Below are 22725 nucleotides of genomic sequence, written 5' to 3' on the forward strand. Positions count from 1 at the left end.
TGTTAAAACACAAATATCCAAGAACACTCCGTTATAAAACTGCTCTTGCATAATCGTAACAGTTCCCTTAAAGGTTTAATATTTCTTTAAAAAAAACACTAAATAGGTTCTACAAATAAAGGAAAATGTTTCTTTTAAAAATGTAAGCAGAAGCGTCCGAGGAAATCTGCATATTTAGTCACTAAATGTGGTTAAAAGACAAAGATGGTCCAAGCTGGTGTAAGAAGAACAGACTGGACGATGACTGTCTCAAAAACAAACTGGGTCATTGTTTTAACAAATGAGAAACTTAACTGATGAAGGAAACATGTCCGACAGCTTTTTAAAATCCAACAAATGCCACAATCTAGCGTCACAGAAGTTCTGTAGGCAGGTGGTTGGGGCAGATGGTTGTTGTACTCATTGCACAGTGAGACTGTGTCATCTGTAAGGCTGATCTTGGCAATAAAATCACTTTTGTTGAGATTAGCCAGAACATTAGAATGTTTTGTTAATTGTTTTTTGAACATTTCTTGTATTGAATTAAGCTGATTTTACTTTACTTTTTGTTTGTTTATACCATTAATATTATCCAGATATTGATTTTTATTGATTGATTTTTATTTTTTAAATTACCAACTAAATAAACCGATTGAACAGAAAGGATTTCAGCAGAACTCTTTCTACCACACTGTGATGTGCAGTTCTTTTTAAACATTGCACTTCCTGATCTCAATCTGTGCGATTTCACAACTTTTATTTCCACACACATTAAAAGAGTTGAAGTGACACTTCATTTCTTGCAAATTGGTAGAGGCCCCCCAAAGGAGGACTACATTTACCTTTGATGTCGTTCTGAATTGGCACCAAAAACCAAAGTAAAGAACTTATTTTCATGAGGAACTTTTTTTTTTTTAGATGTTTAAAATCTACAAGCTCTTGTTTTCATCCTGTCCTAACCTCGTGTGTTTCAAGTTTCTTGTAGCAGGTAAGTAGTTTAACCAACTTGCCCTTTGGTTTGTTTCTGATGTCATGTTCTCCTTAAACTCCGTTTAACATAATTCCAGTGGATTCTGAAAAGGGGAGAAGCCTCTTTGTGCTGATATGCAACACTTTCCAGTAGTGAAGTGTTTATGCAATCAATTTAAATCAGCTGTTTTGGAGAAAAGCAGCTTTGCACTCTGCAATACTGATATGAAAAGCTGCATCAGAATCAGCCGATTCACGTTAAACACTTAAACCGAGTTATAATGTGTTATTTAGGTGTCAAAGGGTCAAACTATGGCTGCACTTCTCTTCCACTCTTTACTTTCTTTTTGTTATGGGTGAACATGCAATTACCTTCCATTTAATGTGCTGTATATAACAGAGCACATTTTATTAGATTTCTGTCCATTTGAAGCTTGGCAACCCATCAAACTGATCCCAAAATAGTTGGTCTTTTGATCTACTGCAGGGGTATCAAACATACGGCCCACGGGCCAGAAACGGCCCGCCAGATGGTTTAATCCGGCCCGATCATGAATACAAAACCAATGTAAGGATGTTGAAAAAAAAGCAAGTTTATAGCCCATTCCTGTGGAGTTTTAGTTCTTTAAGCAAATGACATCAAAGTGCAATTCCACCACTAGGGGGAGCAAAGGAAACGCAAGACTGGCATAACAAGAGATGAAGAAATAAACAATGTAACCGTGAGTGGTTAAGCTACTACGTTGGTTGAGGCATTTTTTCCAAGAGAGAAAAAAACAAAACAAAAACAAAGCTACAGACAACAAGTTGACCAGAGGTTATTTTGCTTTTATGTTACTTGTCCGGCCCTCTTTTTGGCCCCTAAACCAAAATGAGTTAGACACCCCTGATCTACTGTAAAGGGTTCTACATAACATAACGTTCATCGTCAAACTACAATTTTTTCATCTGCTCCCAATTCATCAAGAAGCAAATAGCAAACTACTAGGAAATGCATTTTTTAGCTTAATTTTTTCTTAATTAATGTCCTCCATCATCAATAAATGCCACAAGAACATGTTAAAATATGTACATTTATAAGAAAATACTGATTCTGTGAAAGTATTATTCAGAGATACTTTGAAATACTGCGAAGTCAATGTTTAATTAATTATTTAAAAGCAAACATTCAGTCCTAATAGTTTTATGGTCCAGTTTTGCTAAACAATGAAGACCAATCACCACTGAAGGTACATTTTTGAACTCATCCACCTTTTTTAGCTGCCAATAGAAACACTGGAGCTATAAGTCATAAAAGTCTTCATGATGTGGAAGGTGAGAGGACCTGTCTATTACTTCCTCTGTCAAAGGTTGTCAAAGTCTCGATCAAAAATCCCAGCGTCTCTCTTTCAGCCATTATACATTCTCCAGCAGATTAAGGTTTCAAAACTGTGTTCAAACTTTACCACTGAGTGAAACTGATGTGTCTAAGGTTAGATGGAAAAAAGCAGCCTGTGTGAGAAGTTTAGTCTTCAGAGAACTGTGAGGTTCACACTGTGATTGATTTTAAAGTAGGTAGAAGGCTGCCAGATCCACTGCTTCTAAAAAGTCCCTTCTGGCTCCATGAATCTGCTCTGGCAGCAAACTATTTATAGTTTGAGCTTGAGTGCTTTCTAATGATTGGCTGGAGGATCTGAGCTTCCTTTGTTCTCAAAGATTTGATATTTTTTTTGCATAAACAACCTTTTTCCCTCCACGAAAGAAGTCCTGGATTTGATGATATTCCTCACAACCTGCTTAATTCAGGATTGTATAAACATGAGAAGGTGTTTGTGAGGAATCGAGGTCCACTGCCATCGTAAAGACTTCTTTATGAGGGGAAACTCGATTTTGACACAATGCCACAGATGCGAGATGCTGTCCTGCCCGCTGAAACCAATTTGCAAACTTCATTAAACCCTGGCTGTTTGCAAACATCTGAAGATCATGAAAGATTTATGAGGCAAAAAAAAAAAAAAAAATGATTGTTTACTATTTTTTAAGTTGGTCTAGTGGAGCAGACAGCAGATGAGTAACATGCTCAGAGTCTAGTTTACACTTCATCTCCACTGAAATGACAGTCTCAAGCTGACACTGGTCTTCTTTATACCAGGACGAAAGCTGTCTTTAAGGTTCTATTATTTAAGTTTGATTTTATTGGAAACTTTTAGATGAGTTTGCAATGAAGGCACACACAGCAAAAAAGATCAAATCAGGATATCAGATCACTCTGATCAAGCCAGATTATCTGAACTGTATTATATTGATGGACAGTGCAGATGAGCTACAGATTACATTAACCAAGCACTAAACGCGTGTTCTTGTGTGCGCTTTTACTACACTGTATGGAGTTCACACTACTACACTGTTGCTACTCGATATTGGCGCTTCAACCTACAGTTGGAAAATGCAAAATGTCAAAGGGGTGAAAATCTTGTGAATCTTAAATTTAGCAAGGTTTGCCTCACTTTCCTATGGCTCTCTTTGCTTTTGATGAATTACATGCAAAACAAAAATCAAAATATTTTTTTTAAAAAAGGCAGAAAACCACCCAAAAATTTACTTCTGGAACTCAAACACAATTGGTTGCAGAAAGCAGCTTCTCAGAGTTGTTCTTCGAGCTTGGCTTGTTTTGAATTCGTTCACCTGTTAAAAAAATGTGATTACCAGTTTTCTGCTGACTCGGTCCTTTCTTTCTCAGGCTCTTAGTGGTTTTAGGAAAAATGGAATGGATTGTTATAATGAAGGGTCATGAATAAAATTAGGGGATAATGTAGGGAAAAAGCAAAACTGTTTCTGCAGAGAGGAGCATGTGGAGCTGCAGAGAAAGAAACTTTCTCTCTTGAAAGAGGATTTCTCTTTTTTTTAATTTATTAAACTTTGTTTCAAACATGTTAATAGTAAAGTATATGCAATATGATACATATAGTGTATAAACATGATAATAAGGCAGAAGCTTAGCTTAAAAAATGAAAGAGAAGAAAGCAAAACAAAATGAAATAAACAAGAGCCAAACATAATAAACAATAACAAACAAAATAAAAAAAACATCTACTGGTAGATTTTTTTGCATATCAATATTAATATAATATCAATATTAATTGAATGTTAATATTCTTAATCATGTTACAGAGAAACAAGTCAATCAATGTTAACTAAAACATTTTCACTGTCACATGATCATATTTAACATTTTTGTGCATTTTCTTTCTTAGAATATTTTTCTTCGGAATGAAATAACTGAAACAAATCACTAAATATTTTAATTTTGATTTTATCACAACACATTATCCTTTTTTTAACACACAAAAAAGTTTTTGGGTTGTGATATTAGTGATTAGTAATGTGTGTAAAACAAATTCATTCACAATTTAACTTTCTGACATTTTAAACTTATTGTTCACCGAAATTCAATCAATACTTTATAAATTAGGAGTCACCTTTTACACCTAAATTATTTAATGATATACATTGATCATCTTTTGATTTATTGTAAAATAATTCCCAGCAGTCTTTAATTTTTTTTTAAATATTTTTTAGCCAAAATCAAAAAGTCTGTGTCGCTTTCTAGGACATAGTTTCTGCAGAGCGGCAGGAGCTCAATAGAAACTCACCTCAGAGTTGTAGAAGACTGTTGATTCTGTAGGATGGTGGAAGTAAGCCTCTACTTATATCCCATGATCCCTTTATTCAAACACTGTCTAGCTAGCTTACAGCCCCTCACACCCCCAACCTAACATTAGGGGTGCTACAAAAAGCAAAATCGGAGCTATTCAGATGTACATGTTTGAGCCAGATGCCAGCTTAGACGAGGAAAACGGTCAAGTTTTGTGAAAACGAAAATCTGTCCAATGACCTCCTGTTACGAAGATGAAAACCAGGACACTTTTTGATGAACTGTTACAGGACACAAATGAAATAATCAGAACTAAAATGAAATCATTTACATATCAATCAATGTTCTGTGATAAATGGACTGAGAAACTCCCAGACATGAAGAGATGATTGTTCTGATTGATCGCGTGTGTATAATTAACAAACAAGTCATTTTTAACCAGTGGAAGATTTACAGGGACTCTGTTTTTAAGAATATTATTACAGACCGTAGGAGGCGAAGAACCATCTCAACAGAGAACAGAAGCTCTCTCCCTTGGAATGTTTGAATTTATATGTTTCTGTGTTGAACTGTGTATTCTGTGAAAACCAGGACATACACGGATCTAGTCGTCTAAAAGCAGATGCATCAGAGTGGAATGAAGCAGGAAGTTTGCCACTACATTACAAATACACGTCTTTTCCAAATAGATTTTTTTCATCTGGTTCTTAGTCACAGTGATTTGAATAAAGAAATACTCAGAAATTGTTAATTTTCTTCATAGATGTCTTCCATCATCACAAAAATGCCACAAGAACATGTTAAAAACACCAAAAATGCAGTTTGGGGCTTTAAAAGTCTAACCTGCTCTTAAAACATTAGTAAAACATAAAGCAATAAATCTTTACAAAGCCAAAACCATTTTAAACTCATCATGGTACTTTAATTCCAAATCCTTCTTGGCTCCAGATTGATCCTCTTTTACAGATTTCCGAGCGTTTGACCAAACGGAATGAAGAAGAAAAGCGTAAAGGTGAGAGTGCAAACTCATCTGCCGGCGTCTGTTCTCTTCACCTTTTTAAAGATAATAAATAAAGAAAAAGAGCAACCCCAGATGGAAGGGGCAAATAAAATATTAAAGAAAAATGGAGGATTTATTTTTGGAAGCAAATGGTGGTGAGGGGTTTTTTCAGCTGTATTATTGATGCCGCAGCACATCTGGGGGCTCTCTGGTTCTCCCCTCAGAGAAGCCCGGGATCGGGCGTGTGTGCGGCGACGGCGGCCGCCTTCAGGGAGCGGTCATTCTGTTAAAAAGACATAATGGAGCGGTGAAACGAGATTAGAAGGGAACGCTGTGCAGTTTTAAATGATATGGGGGAAGAGGAGAAAAATAAACCAACGCCGGCTGCAGTTGTCTGGACCGCGCTCCCCAAAGTGAGCGCAGAACTCTTTGGCAGCACTTTCTGACACTATTTTAGTATTCCACACAGATGAGAGGCTGGCTTTCCTCTGGCAGCACATTCACAGAGGGAGCCTTCACGTGGAGACAATGATCCTGCTGTTCTTTCAAAGGCTCCAAGCCGCGGTATGCAGACACATCCTCTGCATGTGCATGCTTCATGATTTCAGGATTTCAGTGAGTGAAAATGTGCTAATGAATTCAGAGTCGGCGCAAAGTCCTGTTTATTCATGAAGGATTTTAGTTTTTGACCTGATTTTCAGAAGTTGTTGTTTTTTCTCCCCTCAGCTTTATTTTCTCAACTAGTTTCCTAAGTTAAGGGTCAGTGTCACATGTTTTGTAAGGAAAAAGGGACAAAGTATCTCTCACAGTGGCCTTTTTTAACACTTGGCGCCTATATTTTTTTCAGCGATGTGTTTGCTTTAACATTTATGCCAAATTAAAGGAATAATGTTGGAGCTCAAGTCAAGATGTTAGATGAAAAAGCCTTCAAAAACAACATATTCAGTAAAAAAGGTTTGTGCTGTTTTAACAAAATTGCTTCAACATTCATTCATTCTGCCATTTTTTCCTGTGAATTTCATTGAAAAGACTGATTTTTACATTCATAAGGATTATGTGGGACTTTAAACATTGGTACGGCAAACAATCAAGGACTTGGATTTGTAAGCTGTGTATGGATGTCGTCCCTTTTCACTCACTGAAGCTCTAACCATTTGAAAATTGATCATGAAGGTAAAATTTATAATTTTATGACACTAAGTCTTTCATATATCGGAATAGAGCTGTGAAAGAAAAAACCTGGAGCGAGATTGACAAGATTTACTCCAAGCCTCTTCCAACTGTGAGCGTATGCGCTAGTAGCGGATAGCAACACTCCAATGTGAACATATGCTAAAACTGTGTACAAAAACTCACATTCATCACATTCTTGAACCTTCCTTCTACACTAGGGGTGACAAACTACAGAACCCGAGGGCCGGCCTCCTTCTGGTTTTCCAGAAATCCTGTCTGATCTGCTGCTGATTACCTGGATTTGGCCAATAAGGAGCTTCAACGGAGGAGCTTCAAGGAGCTTCTAATAGTGTTTGGGGGCCAGGCCAAATGTGGAGGAGGCCACATCCGGCCCGCGGGCTGCATTTTGGAAACCCCTGCTCTGCACCAATGACTATGCCTCAAGAGTCCCTTCAGTGAAACTCCTGCAGTTTGCTTGATTATTGGACTGATTCAGGATGGTGACGAGTCTCACCTTCGCTTCAATGCTAATGCTACGTTCGTATGCTAACTTGCTACTAACTCCCAGCCAGTGGAGTTTGTTCGAACTGCATCTGCTTCAACTGAGCTTTTCCAAAAGTGTGAGTAAACCCTAAAAAAGATGCCTAGAATGGATTGAACCACTCCAGAACATTCAAGATGGTAGAAATAGCTCACCTAGCAAAAAAGCTGATTATTGTGTAAATATATCTCGCTTTAGGTGCACGGTCTAAAAAAACTGAAAGTATTTTATCGATTCTGCAGTAGCTATATTTGCATTTTTATTCTTGCAAAGTTGAGCCCAAACCCAAGAAGCACATTCTGTTTTTTCTTTTCATTCCTTTACAAGTTAGAACTGCGAGGCAGAACTTTTTCTCCCAGAGCCTCAACTTTTGTTTCTGTTTTCAGTCTCTCCTGCGCAGAAGAGATGCCAGACGGGGGCCTTGAGCAAGTCAGTCGCTCTCCTTTTGTGTTGCGAGGCAAGAATACAGCTCTTCATTAGACAGCATCTTTTGACAGCACTTCTTGCCCCCACAGCATTTTTGACAGCTGAGCTGTGCACCAGCTCCCACCTACACACCGCTCATGCATGGATCGCTGCTGTATTGCAACACATGCCACGAACATGCAGGAGACAAGCAGCAAACATGCACACAAAATCAAATAGGGGTAGAACAAAGCCGGACCAAATAAAAAACAACCTTTATTTACTCTGGTTTACATTTGAATATAATTTACATGTTGCGCTTCTGAATGATCGGTGACCTTGGATGGTTCCTGAAGTTTTGTGATTGGAAAGAAGCAGATGTAGAACATGAATGCTCAAATCTGAACAATTGCAGTGTAGAATTTTGCAAAAACGAAAGAAAATGAATCCTACCATTTTTCAGGTTTGAAGGCCTGTTTACTTACATTTAAGCTATAATTGATAGCCTTTCAGAATGTGATTTTCAGGTTAGAAAGCGTCTTGATCGGAGGGATTTAAAGCAGAAAAGTGATATAAAAAAGTGTCTGCAATCAGCCTTCGACAGTGCTGCGAAAATCTCTGCAGATTGAAATCCAAGGCTATTTGTGATGTGAGCCTGAGAATGTATGATGCCTAATTCATAATGTATCATCCCTTCGGGTACAAAAGGAAAACTGTTCTTCATGCATACATCCCAAAACAACACTCATATAGAACAGCAGCACTGAGAAGACAGACTCATCAAAGGATTACATTTTCTTCTCCTTTTTGTTTGCTTTCCAAACTGTTCATAGGTTTATTAATACCAATAAGACTCAATGTAGAAAACTTTTCTCATATAAATGTTCAGCTTAGATGAAACACACACGTGTATAAGCAAATACACATCTCAGGAACCCAATTGAAACGAAACAAAGGAGAAAGAACAGGATTGAACGAAGTCACATGACCCGTATGGGGGCTGCAGGTTTTTGGGTTGTGATGTCCCATGGAGGTTCAGAGAGAGGTCCTAAACGGAGCGTACCGTTGTGATGCGTGTGGTGAATGTATTGTGAAGTGTTCATATGGATTCATGCGGGTTATGTAGTTGTATGGTGCCCTAACACCAAACTCTTGTAGTTAGTGAGGTGCAAGCACTGGTGCCTTAACGCCATGTCACATGTACATTTTGTGCATTGCCCACATATTTAAAGGGTAACCAAACATGGAACTTTAAAATTTGAAATGTGAAAATCCAGTCAGAGGAGTGGAGGTGGGAACAAGAGTGTTTTCATCACTGGAGCTGCAGGTCATGACGTGGGACTTCAATGGTTTGAACAATCATGAAATTCAAATGGAATACCTCGATTCAACCTGTAGGGGGCAGCACACAGACTGTTTTGTATTTCTACAATTAACCAAGTTTATTTTAATTTGTCAAAAATTAACAGACAGCACTTTTAAACCCCCATTTATAGAGGTCAACAGCCAAAAAATTTGATTTAGAGTTATTTTTCCATTTAATTATTCATCCGTGATATAAGTGTTTCTTGCGTTTGTAACCAATTGACGTGCGCAGATGTCCATCAGGACAATGGGTCTTTACATGAATTTGGTTTTGAACTGTTCAAAATTTTTGGTTGGTGGAAAATTATGCAGTTTATGTGTATTTTATGTAGTTTATATCCAATTATTACGTCAATCTTGTGCAATTGTACATGATTTTTGTGAGATGGATACACAAACTTTTAATTTTCCCTCGTCTGTTCCATGCATGTCTAACAAACTTTTCTTGCATGTACCACCGATGTATTACTTTTATAACACATATAGTACACATATTAAAAATTAAAAATATGTAATTGGCGCATGAATCACTAACGAACTGCATGCAAAATTACGCTCGGTTCATGCGCGACTCGCGTTTTGTGTGACGAATATATAGTGGGGGTCTCCCTCTTTCCTCGGGGTGGTGACCGGCGCCGCGTGACAGGTAGGTCGTTGAAGTGTGACATGGCCTTCACTGAGCACACCACCCGTATGACGTCAGCAAGATATTCACACAAATTACACTCTAATCATCTAATTTCTTGATTTCTAAAAGTCAAGCTGCAAGCACAGAGCGCACAACAGGCACGCAAGGAGTTAAAATTTATGACTTTAACAAACCGCTTGTGCAGTTTGAAGGGTTTGGGGGCTTAAAATACTATTAAAAGACTCTCACCTACATCACCTTTACTCAACTTTACATGTTAAGTTTCTTCTATGAACTACAAGCATGTAGAAAAAAAATGTGTGAGAACATTTTCGCTCCATTGGTGCAAGTCACCTGCATGAACAGTCCATATCCACCCATAAGGGAAGTTGAAAAAATGGCATTAAATACTGAAATTATATGAAATGAAAAAAATGCCCACTTTTTTGTTGAAAGATGAGCAAACTTTGAACAACTTTTTGAATTCCTGAAACTCTTGAAAGCGAGCCTTTAAAGTAATGACAACCAAACAGAGACTCCCAAGTGAAACACCGTGATAGACTATCTCAGCATTTCTCCCTTCAAGCCTGGTTTTGGTCACTATTTTGTAAAGCAGCCAAAATCCTCCCAAACTCAGATAACAGCTAAATACACTGTTTACAGTTACATCATCAGGGTTTTATAACCCATAACCACGGATGACCTCAACTGTTGGCCATTCATAAAAAACCAAACAGTTCAGAGTGGCGGTCTCAATCCGCTGCTGGAGGCTTTGATTTCAAAATATGAATTACATGATAATTGTGATTACATTAGGATTGATTAGAAGGAGGAGTATAAAGTGACTTCATGGCTGTAAACGAATGTGTATCAATGCAAACTCGCCTGACAGAAGGATATCACAGCAGCATCTACAATCTGTAAATGCAGAAGAAAGCCAAGACGGACTGATAGCAGGAGAGCGCTGTTGCTTTGTTATGCATTACAAAGCTTTTTGTGAATATTCAAGTGCTCCTCAGCTTCCAGTGGATTAGATCAGACAGTAATTTGTTGGATTTTGAATAAAATCCTCTCTCAACGCAGAAAAGAGAAAACAATTGCTGCTAGCTTGTCGTCAGAGGGAGAATTCTATAAGAAGAAGCAAAAAAATATGTCAAATTTTGAGATTACTGAAAAAATAATTCAATCAGGATCATTTATAAAACATAGGGAAATATACATAAGTAAATATATGGAAAGCATCCATCTGTGGACCCACCGGGAGAAAAACTTTTGAAGAAATACGAGTGAAGTTTTTTTTCTCTTAATTAGCCTCTGTGGGCTGAGTGTTTTAGATGTTCCTGCTGCAGCTGGATGACATTCTCCAAGTTGTGTTCTCAGCTCCTGTGTGTGTGCTCAGGATCGGGTGACCCCAGATGGGCAGATTTTTTTTTTCTTTATGAGTTAAGAAAAAATCTGTGGCCTTGAACATGGTAAAGTAACAGCTTTTGTTGGCAGAAACATTAAAAAACGGCAAACCAAAGTGAAACCTATCAATTTGTTGCATTCTATAGGTTCATTTTCCGTATGTTCTTGGTGGAATTTAAGCATGTCTTCAAATTTTAACTAAGACTCACAACCTTTAATTTACTTAGAATTGATATAACTATATTTTAAAAGAGAAAAAGGTATAAATATATTTTTAACTGTTCAAACTGTTGGAGCAAGTTTGGAAAGGAATTTATCTACTGAATCTTTCTTGGGTTCTGCCAAGTTTATCACATTTTTGTGGTTTATTTTTGTTTGTGGGATTCATTTGTTTGTGGATGATAATATGTCAAGGTTATTTATTTATTCATTTGAGTTGCCCTTATGAAGTTTCATTCTCAAATATCCCTTGGGGAGAAAAGGGGGAAATTTAAAGATGCAAAAAAGGTTTAAAAACTTTAAGTTGAGAGTTTTTAAGCCCTTAATCATTTGATTTGAACATAAAACTAAAACAATTTTCAACATTTTTTTTTTATTATTTTACTCTGGATGGAATACAACAAAGAACAACTTCTTAAAGAAAAAAGTGCAAAAAGTGAATTTAAATGCAAATAAATCTTACATTTTCTTACAAAAACACATTCGTTCTTTTCAAAGCACGACTGGGGAAGTATTATGGTTTGGGTTTACAATGTTATAACATTACATTTTTGTTTTGAAGGAACATCCTTTTTTCCTTTTGTCTAAACTAGTTAAACAACTGAATCCAGTAAATGTCCATGTTCAAATACAGACTAACCATGGTTACTCAGAACCCCATGAACCCTTTTGGGGTTGTGGGACTGCTGGAGCCAACTGAGCTACTGTTAGTTGACAGCAGGGGGCGCCCTGAACAGGTCGGCAGTCTGTTACAGACCAGCACACTCACATACTCACGTTGACTTGCTCCTGAGATGCGACAGTATTTGCCCTAATGAACATTGACTCAGACCATTTCGGACCAATCACAGTCACCTGGCTCCAAGATGGCGGTACCCGTATCATAGAAAATGGGACTGAATTGATTTTATTTTGCTGGAGCCAGAGGTAAGGCTTTTCTGTGGGTGATGTCACACCCACTCTATCCAGCTCTATTATACCGTCAATGATTCAAAACAAGTTGGGTGTTTTTGTAAATATGCTAATGCGGCTAATGAGCAGCGGTGACAGAGCGTCCTTTTTTTATATTACTAACAAGGTTGGGAGTTGGCACAATTACAGCAACTTTGTTTTTTGCAGTATCATTGTGTCTTTTTATGTGTTGCAAACAAGGTTGAAAGTTAAAGGTACTGTTAATACGCTGAAGTAGCTAATGCAGCTTATGCATCTATTGCTTCTAACACGGCTAATATTTTGAGATGTTGGACTTTTTTGTGTTACGAACAAGGTTGGGAGTCACAGTAACTTTGTTTTACCGGTATCAGTGTGTCTTTTTATGGTCGGAAATTACAGGTACTGTGAATATGCTAACGTAGCTAATGTAACTAATGTAGCTAATGCATTCCACACTTCTAACATGGTTAACGTGTAACGTGTTGGACCATTTTTTTGTGTTACTAACAAGGTTGGGAGTTAGCTTAGACAGTCTATTTTTAATATGTTGCAAACAAGGTTGGATGTTACAGACAACGAGATATATCACTAAAGGAGGCATGCTAGCTTGTTGCGTATGTAAAGTTGGACGCCATATTGGAATGGTATAGATGCATGTTGACTGCTGTGTTACAAAAGTACAAACAGAGCTGGAAAAACAAGTAAATAGTAGTAAATTATTGCTGTCAGCTGATAAAGGAGAACTTCTATAAAACATTTTAACAAGATCTGAGTGAGTTTAGATCTTGTAGCCTATTAAAAGTTAATAGTAGCTTTAGACTCTGCACTATTTCCACGTTTTCTGGCACCGATCTTTGTTTGATTTATGGAAGATGACCGTGGTATTTGTATGTGTGTTAGACCTCAGATCTGACCAGATGACTCACTGGTTATAAGATTACTAAGTGGAGAAAAATAAACTAACCAGGATTTCCTCAGTAGTGAAGAGGGAAGAGTCCATCAGCGATGAATCTTCGTGTGGTGGGCGGACTGGGAAATGTGGCGTATGAAAGACCGCCTGCCCGCTATCGCGTTTGTGCCCCCATCCTTCTGATAGCGGCTGGGTGGATCCACTTGAAGACCCACTTGGCCTCCAGCCCAGTGTCGCCACTCCTGCGTTGTTACATCATGACCGTTTCTGGTTCATATAATAACCTGTTTATTTTTTAAAAAGTTTGAAATGTCGCTCATTTTTTGCACTTTGTACATAAACATTATTACCATGACCCGGGCATTATTTTTCTGATGATCAGAGTTTTTTCCTTTTTAAAATCAGACAAAAATTAAGCATTTTTTGGTCATTTTACAGTGTCTGCTAAACCATATCTCATTGTTTTTATACCAGACCAATATGGTGTCGCTCTTTATGTATCTTGGACAAGAGTAAAAAGCCTGTGTGTCCTCTCTAGTGATATATCTCGTCGGTTACAGGTTCTGTGAAAATGCTAACGTTGCTAACTTTGGCAATGTTGCTAATGCGGCTAATGCTTCTGACATGGCTAACGTGTTGGACTGTGCTTTTATTTTTGAGTGTTACTAACAGGTTTGGGAGTTAGCATTGCTTTAGCTGTATCAGTAACAGGTTTGGGAGTTAGCATTGCTTTAGCTGTATCAGTCTGTTTTTAATGTGTTGTAAACAAGAGTGGAAGTCTCAGGTATTGTGAATGCACCAATAAGGTGAACAATTCTAACGCAGATAACGTGTAGCGTTGTTGGACTGTTTTTTTTCTTCATGCATTACTAACAAGGTTTAGATTTAGTATAGTCAAAATAACATTTTTAATGTTATCCGTCTGTATTTGTATGTGTTGCAAACAAGGTCGGAAACTACAGGTGTTTTAAATATGCTAACATAGGTAATGTATTTAATGTATAGCGTGTCCCAAACAAGTTCTAGTTACTGTGTTTACTTAAAAAAAGTCTGACTGACTGATGGACTCATTTTTGACCTTTTTGTCTTACTTAATTTGTCTTATGGTTTATATGTGGCAAAAGTTTGAAAATAGATCGTGCACCTTACAATCTTTTATTTTTTTAACTTTTTTTGTACATTTTGGTCTATAAAATAAAGTTTTACTCCGCTGATGACTTGAGTTATTGAATGTGTTTCCCTCATGGTGGATTGTGTTCTTAAAAGAATGCTGCTCAACTCACAATTTGAGCTAGACTTTAAAAAACCAGAATGAAAAATCGTGTTTTTGTTTTTTTGTTTTAAATAATGATGAAATCACCTCACAGAGAGTGTTATCATCTTTGTATCAAGAAAAATGACCGGCAAAATAAGTAATCGTGTCATCCAAACCTCATTATTTTTTCATGAAAAACAGCAGCAAACATCATTGAAAATTCAACCATTTTTTTTGGAACTACATCACAACAAAATCTGTTCTCTGCCTAAGTTGTGTGTTCGTGCCTCGCAGGGTGTAAATGTGAGAGGCCGTAAAGCTGTAAAACAACAGGGTGCTTCCAGAGAATACATGGGGGTGAGTGGTAGGTGTTGGTGCAGAGGTGCAACAAGAAAACACATATGGTTTAGTTCCAAGACTTGTTTGCGGGGGAAGCCCTGAATGATGAATTCATAATGTAAGACTCTGCACGCTCTGCAGAGCCACGTTGGTGGTAGATTGAGTGTCTGATTATGCAGCTTTTTCTGAAACCGTCTAATTAGAATAAAACCTGCAGACCTATTTTAACTCTTTTAAAAGCATTTTCGCCTATACTCTTGTCTTTATGGTCAATTATGTGAGCAGGAAACATTGTATTTGTGGTGGATGTTGCACTATAATGAGGAAAAGTTGTTTCCTTGGAGCTCAATGAGTTTTGGCGGTGGGAGAGGGCAAAAATGAGGGTTCGGAATTGCACCATATCTCATAAAGTTTGGTTCTTTCTCCTTGTCTATATTTCATCCAGCAGCAATAACCTTAAATCCCTCCTCTGTGCTGGGAGGAAAAGGGGGGGGGGTTCTGTTTCTTTATTCACTATTTGCTCTAATGTGATTTCTTTCCACTGGATTTCAAACAAGGCTTACTGAAACGGTGGGTTATTTTTGACCTTTGATCTCGCTTTTCCTCTTTTTTTTTCTATCATTCATCCTTGAAACTCTCCAGATAAACATCGACTCTGCCTGAACTGTTACATCACCATCACTTCTATTTGTGAGTGACTTCTTTTACGCACTGAAAAGCTGAAAAGACGCTCTTGTCTTTGGTTCCTGTAAGCTTCTCTTTTTTATTTTCTGTAATATCAAAGGTGGCCCATCAACTTTGGATTAAGATTGGAGAGCAACATCACTAAATCTGGCCCCTCTTTCATTCCTTTTAGATGTTGCATCACTTAAATCAACTGTAATCCACACACAAAGGTTCAGGGCTGAGAGAAACAACACAGAAATGCAGGAAAGTGTAGTTATGTCATGTTTCTAGCCCTGCACCGTTGTTAGATTGGTGCATTACATTGAGATGCTGCTTTCTTAACTGTAAAAGTGAGTTTCTGATGCTATAAAAGAGGAGACAAAACAAAGATAAAAACGATTAAATAGAAAATTACTGCATTTTTTTCAGTAGGAAAAGATAAAAAAGTTCAAACAAATATATACATAACAATAAAAATATAAAACACATTAATAAGCACAAAATATGAGGACAAAACACTAATACTAAAGGATAAAACTAAACAAAATGACAAAAGGCGACTATATTTGCATTTCAGAGGATGACATTGAAGAAGACGCATTAATCTGTGATATAGTAATGGATTCTTGGTAGGTTTTGCAGCTTTCAAATCTGATTCTCTGCTTTGAAATCCGTGTAATCATTTAGATTTACTTCCTGGCCTGCAAACGGGCACGTGCTGTCCCAAAACAGTCAGTGACTCTGTATGAATGACAGTAATTATCCCACGGCCTTTTTAACCTTATCCACCTGCCGTCCTATTGTCACATGCGGCCTGTTCCACATGCATGTGCTCGCTCGTGCGTACATTGAGTTCATCTCTGCAAGTCTAATTTCACCACTTATACAAAAAGTAAAAAAAAATAAAAGATTCAGTCACTTAAACGGAAATCTATGAACATGAAAAATGTATTTTTGGTAATGTTTAAAGATTGAATTTACAGCAAATTTATTAAGTCGATTATTGTTCATTTTCTTATATTTACTGTACATCCATACAAAGAAATTAAATTTTGCTTCCCTAAAATCTTAAGACAACAGAAAGATTTAAAAATGAAACAAAAATAAAAAGTAAACGACAGTAGAATTAGGAGATGACATTTTAAACCTTAAAAAAATGAAGATTTTAGAGATATCTCAAAGTCCCACTCCGATCATCTTTTGATCAATTGTAAAAGTGTTCCTTAATGGAATTTTAATTAAAATTATGTCATTTTTGACCAAAAATAAAACAAACGGTGTAGAACATAGTTCTGCAGAGCTGCAGGGGCATTAAATCAAATCAAACTTTAAAAAAAAAAAGATTTTACTCAAAGTGCTTACATAAAAACATAATCAAATTCAAAAACAAAGAACAAGACATGCTCACCCAAACAATGATCTCAACCCCCCCCCAACACACACAAGCACAAACACATTCACACACCATGGTAGAAAAAAAAGATAAATACATAAATAATAATAATGAGTAAAATAATGGAAAGTATAGAAATCTGGCTTTGTACTGAAGTGAGGAAACATTATTTTAGGGACTTGTCTACATCAGTGACCCCCAATTAAGTTTACAGAATACACCGCCACAGGACCCCCCCCAGATCCCAGCAAAGAGCCAGACCCGGGAGGTCCCACTGCAGCGACCCCGTTCACTGAGAGGGGTCAATCGCTGATGTGGAGGATCCCTCAGAGGAAGACACTGGAGTTAAAAATGTAAAAGGAGTAAAATAGAATAGAGAAAATAAATAACTACAGATATAAATAACCAGACAAGTAAATAAGTAAACAGACTAGACAAAAAACAATAAAAGTAAAATAAAAAGTATCAAATTGAGTAAAAAGAGTGCATAAAACAATTACAATATCAAATAACTTTCAAAATTTTAACTAAAAGCCACTTTTAAAAGGTAGGTCTTGAGCCTTCCTTTAAAAACATGAACAGAAAATCACGTTTGAGTTGTGGAGTAAGTCTTATCTTATATCCCATCATCCCTCTGTTTACACTCTCTCCCACTCGCTTACAGCCTCTCAAAACTCCAACCTAACATAACCGATGCAACAAAAATGTTGTACCATTTTTGGATTATCCGGCAGTACACTTCGGATCCAGATTCCAGCTCGGACGAGGTAAATGAAGACGTACATGAATGGATTTGTCTACAAGTGGATGCATCAGAATGGAGCGGAGCAGAATCCCAAAAAAGCTCTTTGAAACTGTATTTTTTCATCTGCTCCTGATTCGATTTGAATAAAGAGATACTCAGATGTGCAATTTTAAGCTTAATTTTTGAGTCTTCGATCACGAGAATGATGCTAAAAAACACGTTAAAAACAATACCAGTTTTATTAGTGTGTTTTTTATATAAAGTCTAAAACTGTTTTCAACTTTTACATGTCTTAAAGTCTAACTCCGTTTTTGAGTCAAATGTGGATCTCAGTAAAGTAAAAGTCAAACTGGAGGGAGCGTGAGCTGCTGCTGAGTGGAGCTGTCCGTGGTGCTGAATGTGCGGGACCTGATCCACTTTGTGTTTGAGGATCTGTGACCACAAAACAAACACACAACTGCCTCTGTTTGCCCCCCACCACACAGAAGCAACCCTCTTCCCCAACAAATCCGCTTTTTTTTTTTTTTTGGATGAATAATACAAAGCCAGAAATGACAAACAGTCGAAGTGATAAAAGATTAAAGCGGCGGGAGGCTGAAAGCAGAACTCTTCTGAATGTGACGCGTCCTGCGCAGACGTTTAAACGGGGACAGAGCGATTCCCGCCCCTCAGGGTCGTGATGCGGTAGAGCCTCTCTGCGCAGAACCGGGCGCGCGCTATAAAAGCGGCTGGCACAGGACGAGCGCAACATCAAGACAGAGGGGACGCGAGCGCGAGCGCATCAAGCAACATTTGTGAAGCGGACGAGCAGCGAGCCAGAGCCAGGCAGCATGATGCAGGCGAGCCGCGGAGGATTCTGCTGGACGCTCCTTCTACTTTCCTGCGCGCTTTGGCAGACTTTCTCCCAAGACTTTGGAGGACAGACTCAGTTCATCTGCACCTCCGTGCCCAAGGATGTGGACATTTGCGCAGCCACGCTGCAGAACAGCGTGCCGGGAGACGACCTGAAAACTACTGTCATGCAGCTGCGGGAGACGGTTCTGCAGCAGAAGGAGACGATTATTAACCAAAAAGAAACTATCAGGGAACTGACCTCGAAGTTGGCCCGCTGCGAGAGCCAGAGTGGCGTGGAGCCCGGGGACGCGCGGCCCGGGGGGAGAAGGAAGGAGTCTGGGACCAAAAACACAATGGGGGACGTGTCCAGGGGCCCCGCTGACACTTTGGCGCAGCTGTCACAGACGTTACAGTCTCTGAAGCAGAGATTAGAGAATCTGGAGGTAGGCTGATGTCTATGGATACATCTTTGTGCCTTTTGGTTCATTATTTAGAGTAACACAAATTATAGCAGGGGCGTAGCTATGGGGGGACAGGGGGACCCCTGCTCCTTTAGCAAATCCCTTTGCCTCCCAAATATTTGGGTCAGTATTAGTATAATTAAAAACAAAATTTAAGAAATCTTAAATACAAGCCTATTTAAGTATTGTAAATGTTAAATACACTGTAAAAAGTTAAAAATGTAATTTGTTACATTTAAAACTATTATGTTTTTTTTTCCAAATTGAAGTTTTAAGTTGAGTAAACTATCAACTCAGAAATACAATTTGATGAAAGCTAATTATTTTAAATGTAACAAATTTCAAAAATTGATCCAGTGTTAAATATTGTTCCAAATTCTGTTCCCACCTCCCCATATAAAACGTTCTAGCTCCTCCCCTGTCTAATAGGCTTAATTTTCTGCAAGAATAACCTCCCACCCATTTGATCTCCTAACAGCAATTCAGCAGAAGCAACAGCTCGGTGCAGGCCAACAGCCTCAAGGATCTGCTCCAGAGTAAAATCAACGACTTGGAGAAGCAGGTGCTGTCCCGGGTCAACAGCATCGAGGAGGGGAAGCCCGGACTCCGGAATGAGACGGAGCAGCGTGGGAGAGTGGAGTCCACGCTCACGTCCTTACACCAGAGGATCACCGACCTGGAGAAAGGTACGTGGGAGGAGTTTTCCATGAAGTGTGGCGAGAGAGGGAGACGATAACCAAGAAAATAAAAATGATGCTAAATTTTTAATTAAAATATTAAAGCTGAAACGCAGCGTTTTCATCTAATCCCTGCGTAATTTGCATTGGGACGCACTGTGCAGCAGTGACATAAAGAGGTGTGAAGGAAAAAGAAGAAAAGATGAGATGAAGAGTAACAAATCCATCACTCCATGGTTGGATTAATTGTGCGAGATTAAAGCAGATCTGAAGCCACACTGCTGTGGATTTATTGTGTAACTCAGTAAATCCACCACAAGGGATTCTTCAGCTTCAACAAATACAGGAAAAATAGATAATAGTTTATCTTTTATCTTTCAGGCCAAAGGGAAAGCAGACCTCTGGATAAATTCCAGCTCACATTCCCCCTCAGAACCAACTACATGTATGCAAAAGTCAAGAAGAGTCTGCCAGAGATGTACGCCCTGACCGTGTGCATGTGGCTGAAGTCCAATGCGTCTCCTGGGGTGGGAACGCCTTTCTCCTACGCAGTTCCCGGTCAGGCCAACGAGCTGGTCCTCATAGAGTGGGGAAACAACCCGATGGAGATCCTCATCAATGATAAGGTATGGCGGGTTTGCTGCTCAGAGATGCAAGTTTTCAGTGTATTAGTCTGACGTTTTCGGTCATTTTGTTTCCTTGAAGGTGGCAAAGCTGCCATTTCTTATCAACGACGGGAAGTGGCATCATATTTGCGTGACCTGGACAACTCGGGATGGCGTTTGGGAAGCTTTCCAAGATGGTGTCAAGAGGGGAAGCGGAGAGAACCTGGCGCCGTATCATCCTATCAAACCACAGGGGCTGCTGATTCTGGGCCAAGAGCAGGTAAAGACAGTTTCCATCTTTATTAGAGTTATTTATGTTTGAATATTGTACTAAAACTCATGTTTTTTATTTAAAGTCCCCCTATGACATTTTTTTATTTAAAAAAACATTCTCTGTGGTGATTAAATTATGATTATGAAGTTTTTAACCAAAATCCCACAACCTAAATGTCATGTTTCATGTTGATCTGAAGCCTCCGTTTCTGAGGGGGCGTGGCTTTTTGAGCTGAGCAGCCCCGCCCCTGATCCCTCCTCTCTGATTATGATAGCTCTGTGTCTCTCTCGCTTGAGCTGTTGTGACGTAAAGAAGGATCATTAATTCAAACAGACAATTTGGTTGACGGCAATTTAAAAGAAGAAATACTCGGAAATGAAATAATTTCTTATTACATTTGTTCTCTTTCATAAGAAAAATGACACGTTTAAAACTCAAAAACAGGATTTTCATAGGAGTGGACTTTAAATACTCACACCAGTTTATGTCGTTTATTTATTTATTTGCTTCATCATCCTCACTTTCATCTGTTTCGTTTACCGCAGGACACCTACGGCGGCGGATTTGACGCCACACAAGCCTTTGTCGGAGACTTGGCAAATTTCCACATCTGGGATAAAAAACTGTCCGTGGAGGAGATTTATAATCTAGCGACCTGCAGCAGCAAAGCTCAAGTGGGCAACGTTTTTGCCTGGATGGAGACGAGCCTTGACATTTATGGCGGCGCCTCCAAGTGGACTTTTGAGGCCTGCCGTCAGCTGAACTGAAAGGGGAACGAGAAGTTTGGTGATTTTTCTTTTTGCAAAAGCCACAGCGGTTGGTAAACAACGTAGACAGATCAGGATAAACAATCGGGAAATTGTTTTAGATATTTGAAAACGTAGTTTGTGGATGATCCCCCCACCGCCACCTGATTCCCGTGTGGGACGGAGCGCTGAAACAGGGACATTTCGGCCTCTTGGGGGTGCTTGAATCCACGTCGGGTCGATTGGAGGCTGAGAGCGATGATTGCTCCCTGCGAGCGAAGGACCAAACGCACAGTGGGAGGTGGCGTAGTTCTTAGAAATCCGATGTCACGCAGTTCAGCAAAGCAGCCGACTTCTTCAAATGTCTTTTCTGTCTCGACTGCCAGGGATTTTCACTGTGAAGACGGTGGACTCATCTAGGAGGGTTTTGAATGTTTCTCTGTCACTCTTCTCTTCTCTCCACCTGCTTGACGTGGTTTCGCGTGAAGAACGATGTTTATTCATTGCCAACTTTTGGAGCCTGAGTGCCTTTGGGCTGCAGAAAAAGATCTCAGCACACATTTCTCATTTCGTTGCAGAGTGTTTTTGTGCATTTTGTGTTTCTTCTCTTGTGATTAGGTTTTCAAAGGAGACGTTGGTGGTAACACTTTGACCAACAGCTGGCCGGATCGTAACATGCAATTCATTGATGATGATGATGGCGCCTTTTACACTCGTTTGACCTTCGGTGGGAATGTCCTCTGTACAGTTAGAGCATGTCTTAACTTCTGTAATGCTGCGCCAGCATCTCTGATCTCTGCTTTTAATATCCTTTCTTTAGGTTTAAGTTTTCTACTTTAATGTTATAAATAAATAAATATATATATATGTATATGCTTAACGCATGGCAACGTTGAGAGAAAAGTTCTAGTTTTTGTAATAAATTGTGATACTTCAATCATGTGCAGGTGTAAACATAACTATTTTTCCATGCGTACATGCTGAAGTGGACCAGAGATATATATATAAAAATAATAATAATAATAATAATAATAAAAGAGACACTTTTGGGAAATTTATCAAGTCTGCAAATTCTAGAAAGATTGCAAATAAAAATGTAAAAGTGGTGTGGATGTGAAGTCACAAAAATGTGACGTATTTGCATTTAATGTAATTATATCTGATCAAAAAACATACGAAACACGAAAAAGGAAGAATTTCAGTTTTTTTTAACTTTTTTTTATAGGAAAAAATTAGCATTTTAACCTAAAATATCACCAAATAAGTTAATTAACTTTATTTTCACTTTGTATAAAGGAAAGGAATTACCATTATATAATAGTAACTTATTTCTTGAACCATAATTTCTACATCTTTAAAAACAATCTTAATTTGAGCAAAAAATATCAGGTTTTTTATATTTAAGAAGAAATCTTTTTTCATTAAACTCTTGACAAATGTGTCATTTTAATTGTTAAAAATGGTTTTGCTGCTATTTTAACATCCTAAAGTTAAATTCCCATTAGTTGTTACAAATCTGTGTGTGAATTCTGCATTTGACCCATCCTCTGGGGGAGTGTTGAGCTGC

General features: G+C 38.3%; 1 protein-coding gene across 1 annotated transcript; it reads left to right on the forward strand.

Annotated features, from left to right (window-relative positions):
* Positions 1-17893: 17893 nt before the first annotated feature.
* On the forward strand, positions 17894-22100 carry nptx1l (neuronal pentraxin 1 like). The gene is made up of 5 exons (XM_024273133.2): positions 17894-18838; positions 19335-19542; positions 19915-20159; positions 20239-20418; positions 20958-22100. Exons 1-5 carry the CDS (start codon positions 18392-18394, stop codon positions 21177-21179), a joined length of 1302 nt encoding a protein of 433 aa, XP_024128901.1. The 5' UTR covers positions 17894-18391; the 3' UTR covers positions 21180-22100.
* The last annotated feature ends 625 nt before the right edge of the window (positions 22101-22725 follow it).

Source organism: Oryzias melastigma, linkage group LG8 (assembly GCF_002922805.2).
Source record: "Oryzias melastigma strain HK-1 linkage group LG8, ASM292280v2, whole genome shotgun sequence".
Classification (NCBI taxonomy): Eukaryota; Metazoa; Chordata; class Actinopteri; order Beloniformes; family Adrianichthyidae; genus Oryzias; species Oryzias melastigma.